General features: G+C 45.7%; 1 protein-coding gene across 1 annotated transcript in view; it reads right to left on the minus strand.

Moving 5' to 3' along the window:
• Nucleotides 1-497: 497 nt before the first annotated feature.
• The window catches only part of LOC138203312 (dual specificity testis-specific protein kinase 1-like), a 6,822-nt gene continuing 1,015 nt past the window's right edge, over nt 498-6,304 (minus strand). Inside the window, 6 exon segments of the mRNA XM_069158063.1 lie at nt 498-1,719; nt 1,721-2,439; nt 2,528-2,624; nt 3,730-3,816; nt 4,779-4,862; nt 5,565-6,304. The exon segment at nt 5,565-6,304 is cut by the window's right edge and continues 1,015 nt beyond it. Coding sequence (XP_069014164.1) covers nt 1,213-1,719; nt 1,721-2,439; nt 2,528-2,624; nt 3,730-3,816; nt 4,779-4,862; nt 5,565-5,606 — 1,536 coding nt within the window. The 5' untranslated portion in view covers nt 5,607-6,304 and the 3' untranslated portion in view covers nt 498-1,212.

A 6,304-nucleotide genomic window follows, 5' to 3' on the forward strand; every position in this document is an offset into this window, starting at 1 on the left:
AGCTAACGATAGCTAGCTCTGAAAAGCTGAGTGTAGTTAGTTATCTCTAAATATGATGTAACGACCAAATGAAGCCACAAACTAGTGCTGACTTTTACCGGTGAAAGGTGAATCCCGAGATATCGTTTGGACCACGCGACGATGTGTTCAGCTCCAAGAAGTGCACGAGTCCGTGTCCTAAATCCAGTTCTGTCACTGAGCTGGCGCAGGTTGCCCGGACCAATATGGCGGCCACCTTTTTTTTTTTTTTTTTTTTATATATAGCGGCCAAGTTGACATACACCAGCTTAGTTTAGCATGATATTTTCTAATTATGAAACACAACTGTTTTTTAAGGCTAATAAGACTTGATTTTCGAGGTACTTTGTTCATTAAAAATAAAATACTGAACAAATAGAATATTTGACCCGATGACGGTGAAATTCAACCTGAAGGAAACATGAATAAAGGCACTTAGATTATGGCTGAAAAAAAACGTAGACGCAGATCAGCAGAACATCAGTGCATTCTATCTTTTTATTCAATGCCATCTTTAAATAATAAGAATCTGTACATCTCATAAAGCAGGTCTTTGACCATTCATTCCCAAATATAATGATATTAACAGCTTCCTCATGGACAACAGTAATACAGATGAAGTGCTTCACCAGGCCAACAGAGATCATACAGCAACACAAAGAGTCTTAAGAATGGTGTACAGCACACGCACACACACACACACACACACACACACACACACACACACACACACACACACACGCGTGCGCGCACACACGCGCACACACACGCCTCAGCCGTGCACCATACACCTCGATAATTAAAGACATTAAAGGAAAAACTGCCTGTTCATTCAGCACCAAACATCAAAAATCATTGCAACAGTATTAATACTAAGCTTAACATTCCTCATCTCAGAATCATCATCATCATAAGAATCTTTACAACTGACAACATACAGGATCTAAGTGACTGGACCCCGGACGGGAGTGTTTTCATGCTGCTCAGTTCAGGACGATCATTTCGAGCTACGCAGGCACGGCTGACATCACAGGCTGTGACGCCCTCAGTCCAGCAGAGGGCGACACACGACAGGTCACCAGCAGAAGTCCCTGTCTACACAGCTTTCACGGAGAAAGTCAGAAAGAGTATTTTAGTGAACCGAGGTGCACAGCCACCCGTGCACCAAAAGGTGTGTCTGGAAAATCAGCAGAGTTATTGCTGCGTTAAAATCTGTGCAAATCTTAAGAGGACCCGCTTGATTTTCCAGGGAAGAGCTTTTGGTGCAGCGCCTCCACACCTGCTCTGGGAGTGTTTGGTGTTGGGGTTTATGTCTGCGCCCCCGGCAAGGCGAGCCCCGGCTCCAGGCTGGTGGTGGTGGTGGTGGTGGTGGTGTGGGGGGGTCGGCGAGGGCGGCATTTCCTTAGGGCCCGAACAGAGCAGCCCGCGGGAGGCCGCGTGGTCCCCGTTCAAGTTCTTGTAGGGGTTTCTGCGCGGTGGAGCTCTCAGACACATCGAGGGGAAGCGAAGGCCGGCCAGGCAGCAGCCGGGACAGGAGATCACCTCCTCCTGGTCCAGAGAGTGACCGCTGCCGGAGCCGAACGGGGAGGAGCCGGCCGGGTCGCTGGGGGGGGGGTGGTAGCCGTTGTTGTTGGTTGTGGCGCTCCAGCCCAGCGGTCGACTCACGACCACGTTGTTGTTGTCCAAATTGGTGAGGGGGGGGCAGGCAGGGAGGCCCGTTAGAGATGGCCGACCTCCAGCCGTTGGAGAAGGGAGGGGTGGCGGCTTGGAGGGGGGTGGAGGAGTGAGAGGGAGGAGGGGAGAGATTAGAGTAAGGAGATGAAACACTGTCCTGTGTGTCTGGGGTGCTGGTGCAGTCCATGGGCTCCTCGCCTCCCTCCTCCTCCTCCTCCTCCTCCTCCTCCTCCTCTTCTGGCTCCTCTGGCTCCTCCTCTTCCTGCGTGTTCAACAACAGAGGCTCAAGAGACAGAGGAAGACCTGAATCATCTGCTGAGTGAGTCTCCTTCTCTCCTCCTAGAAGACTCTCCTCCTCACCTGTGGACTCCTCCTCGGTGAGGACGCTGTTCGGCGCTGACGTGAGGTGCGGAGGAGGCGTGCAGGGCAGCGAGTGGCAGCGCCGGTGCCTCCTGGGCACGTCGGCGCCGCCGGCTTCGGACGCAGCGGCATCGTCGCAGTCCGGCGGAGGAGGCAGAGTGAAGGTCAGGGAGATCACCGACTTGCTGGGAGTGTCGAACAGCTTGATTTTCCCACCTTTGAGGTCCTCCCTCTGGGAGAAGGGGTTGACCCGAGCAGTCGGCGCCAAGGTCACAGAAGGAGGCGTGTCCGGAGGATGGAGCATGTCGGATTTACTGCGGGAGAGGCGGGGATCCGACAGGAGGCAGAGGGATCGTCTCCGCAGGGGGCCAACCGCCGGAGAAACGGCTTCAAAAGAGAAATTAAACCAGAATGAAAAGTGGTCGTACAGAAACAAACATCAGTTCACTCTCTTCACATCTACAAAATGTGGCACCTTTGATGGCCAGTTCATCCTTCTGCTTTCTCTCAGCCTGCCTCCTCTCCAGCTCTGCTGCGATCTGGGAGAACGACGGACGGAACTTCGCATTCATCTGAAGGGAGGAAGAGACGAGGAAGATTAAAACAGAAGAGCTCAACTGAAAAAAGAAAACGCTGACTCATTATTTAACAGACTGATTAAATCCTCTATTCATCTGCAGACTAAAACTAAAGTCAGGAGAAGTTCAAGTGGCTTTAAGACATTTAAATGTAGGTTACAGAGATGTTCTTTAATTATCAGGTAAAGGAAAGAGATGAGAGCTACTTTTCCTTTTCACAAACATCCATGTGGAGCCTCAAACATTTTTGCAGTAATTTTTTTGTTGATGATAATCATCATTTCTCTTGTTAATTGTAGTGATTTAGAGATTCTTCCCTTCATAATGCCCTGTATGAATCCTGTATGAACCCTGTATGAATCCTGTATGAACCCTGTATGAACCCTGTATGAACCCTGTATGAATCCTGTATGAACCCTGTATGAATCCTGTATGAACCCTGTATGAACCCTGTATGAATCCTGTATGAATCCTGTATGAACCCTGTATGAATCCTGTATGAATCCTGTATGAATCCTGTATGAACCCTGTATGAACCCTGTATGAATCCTGTATGAACCCTGTATGAACCCTGTATGAATCCTGTATGAACCCTGTATGAACCCTGTGTGAATCCTGTGTGAATCTTGTATGAACCCTGTATGAACCCTGTATGAACCCTGTATGAATCCTGTATGAATCCTGTATGAATCCTGTGTGAATCCTATATGAATCCTGTATGAATCCTGTATGAATCCTGTATGAACCCTGTATGAACCCTGTATGAACCCTGTATGAACCCTGTATGAATCCTGTATGAACCCTGTATGAATCCTGTATGAACCCTGTATGAACCCTGTATGAACCCTGTATGAATCCTGTATGAATCCTGTATGAATCCTGTATGAACCCTGTGTGAATCCTGTGTGAATCCTGTGTGAACCCTGTATGAACCCTGTATGAACCCTGTATGAATCCTGTATGAACCCTGTATGAATCCTGTATGAATCCTGTGTGAACCCTGTATGAACCCTGTATGAACCCTGTATGCTAAATGCACACGTTACCCTGCTGCCATGACGCGGCACTGACAGAAATCATGAATGTGTGTGTTTCTTACGTTGCAGCAAGCGATGGCCAGTTCCAGGAAGTCGGTGGGACAGTCGCCGACCATCTGCTGAAAGGCCTCCACATCCAGACCAAAGTCCTGCAGAACATGAAACACGAGGGTTTATATTCACGTCTCCGACACCCTCCTGGGTTTTAATGCTGACGTGATACGTGACTACCGGATGATGGCTTCATCTGCTGTACTGTCAAACGACCACAAGGGGGAGAAACTCTCATGCAGCTTCAAAGGCTTTGAATCTGGGTTTACCACAGAGGCTGTGTGTCCTACATAAATAGTGCATACTAATCATACCATCTCCAATTTATTATTATGCATGCCGTTTCTGAGAGAAAGAACTGGTACAACATGTGTGTGAACTGAAAGCAATGAGATAAAAATGTTTTGTGATTTTTTTTTTTATTTTTTTTTTTTTGTGTGATATTTTTCAGATGATCTGCAATTCTATTTTTGCAGCTGGTTGCAGCTCCCATAATACCTTCGTGCATTGCATTGTGGGACAACACAATACTTCAACAGCATATTCAAAAGTAAAGCTATCGGACCCGTTCTGGATGTTCTTAGTTTTGCTGTTTTGAACACACAACAAACCCAGTTATGAAACGGCTTTGTAATGAGGGATTCCCACAACACGCACTCCGTTCAGTTTGTTGCTCATTTTCAGCCCTTCAGCAATCACTTTTGAGGAATGCAATTTTTTGTCAAGATAAGAAAGTCCGCTTCCTGTTTGTCAGAGATTAATATTTTAAAATTAAATCCATCGTTTTACATATTTTCAAAATTACCTCTGGTGTGGAGCAACTGTTGCTTAAAGTCGTTTTAAACACTGCTGCTTGCACAACAGTGGTGCTGCAGGAGAGTTTGAGATACTGACTGACTTCAGGCAGTAAATGAATACAGGAAACGGTCCTTGAAAAGGACGAGATGATTACCAATAAAGGATTCATTAGGAACTTTTCCCCCCGAAACACAAAAGGAGCTGGATTAAACGAGACGTGCACGAGATGATGAGTACGTGATGAGAAGGTTGTCAGCGGTACCTCGGTGCGTGGCAGGATGTCGGGGTCGGCTTGTATCCTCGCTATGATCTCACACAAGATGATCCCGTATGCAAACACGTCCACCTGCAGGGACAGGACGACGAGTCGATCAATGAAGGACACACAACGGGAGGTAAACATGAGCTCAAATACAGGAAGAGACGCACAGAAACCAAGTATATGGTTTATAATTTTACCTGGGATGATCTGATCCTTTTACTGATCTCATAACTGGGTTTAAATAAACTTTTTTTTTATAATCAAACATCACAGAATTGCTGATAATATTTCTTGACGGACATTTAAATATTCTGCTCAAAAGACAAAATATTGGATTGTTGTTTTCATGTTTTCTAGTTAACCAAGTTTACATTTGCTTTACGGCCAATTTATGAGTTTTACAGTAGACATGGGGTCTGAAAATAATATTTTTAAAGTTTATTTAAGTGTGGATTGGCATTATTTAAAGTCTTTTTCCTCGTGAGGTTCGAAGAGAAACACAACCATCACTTAAATGCAACCCAAACGGTCAATCAGGATTTCCACTGAGCTGCACAGAAAATCCTGGCAACCCGAGAGGTGCAGTCATTACGTAACCAAATGTCTGTTTGCCTTTGCCATAATAACGGATTCATTAAATATTCATCGCTTTACGTCACCCGCCTGCTTCCTTCGGTTTATGTGACCTGTTTTCATCACTCGCTGCGGACCTTGAACTCTTGCAGCAACCTGCAGCTGAAGGAGGAGGGGTGGGGTGGGGGGGTGAAGAAAGGGAGCCATCAGTACCTTCTCATTATACACCTCTCCTCGCAGCACCTCCGGGGCCATCCAGTAGGGGGAGCCGACGACAGCCAGCGGCTCCTGGCCTTCTTCCTCACTGAAGACACAAAAACAACCATCACCTCTCTGTTCACTTCAAACACCAACATTTAAAAGGATCTTGTTAAATTCACTTTTAGGAATCTGACGTTACAAACTGTCAACAATTAAAATAACTGTACCGAGTCTTTAGGGATTCATGACTCAGCGGAACTGAAAGAATGTGAAGAATCAAGATTTCACAACAACAAATTAGTTTAGATCAGGTGAGAGATATTTTTACTGGGTTGGTCTGAAAGAAGAGGATTGAATTTATTTTCCAATCCAGTTTAATTAAAAGTTCTATCAAAGGTTTGGTTCACTGACAACAGTGGCGATAGATGATATTTACACAGGTTTTTTGCAACTTTTTAAATGTGAAGATTTGCTGCTTTGTTTTACATCATTTTGAATTAAAACATCTTTTCAATAATGAAAACAATCATTAGTGTAGTCAGAGTGTAATGGATTTGATGTGCATCCATCAGGATAAAATAATTCATGTTTGTTCCCAGACTTCACAGTTGAAACGGTGTTGCACGAGGAACAATGAACTAATGTGAGTTTATTTTCCGTTGAGTGGCGACGGGTTCGACAGACAGAGATGAGGCGTAAACAAATGGTGGGACGAGAACAGTCAACCGACCGTCACGCTCCATTTCATTAAC

Source organism: Embiotoca jacksoni, unplaced genomic scaffold, assembly GCF_022577435.1.
Source record: "Embiotoca jacksoni isolate LCO1_2020_lvr unplaced genomic scaffold, fEmbJac1.0.p SCAF_220, whole genome shotgun sequence".
Classification (NCBI taxonomy): Eukaryota; Metazoa; Chordata; class Actinopteri; family Embiotocidae; genus Embiotoca; species Embiotoca jacksoni.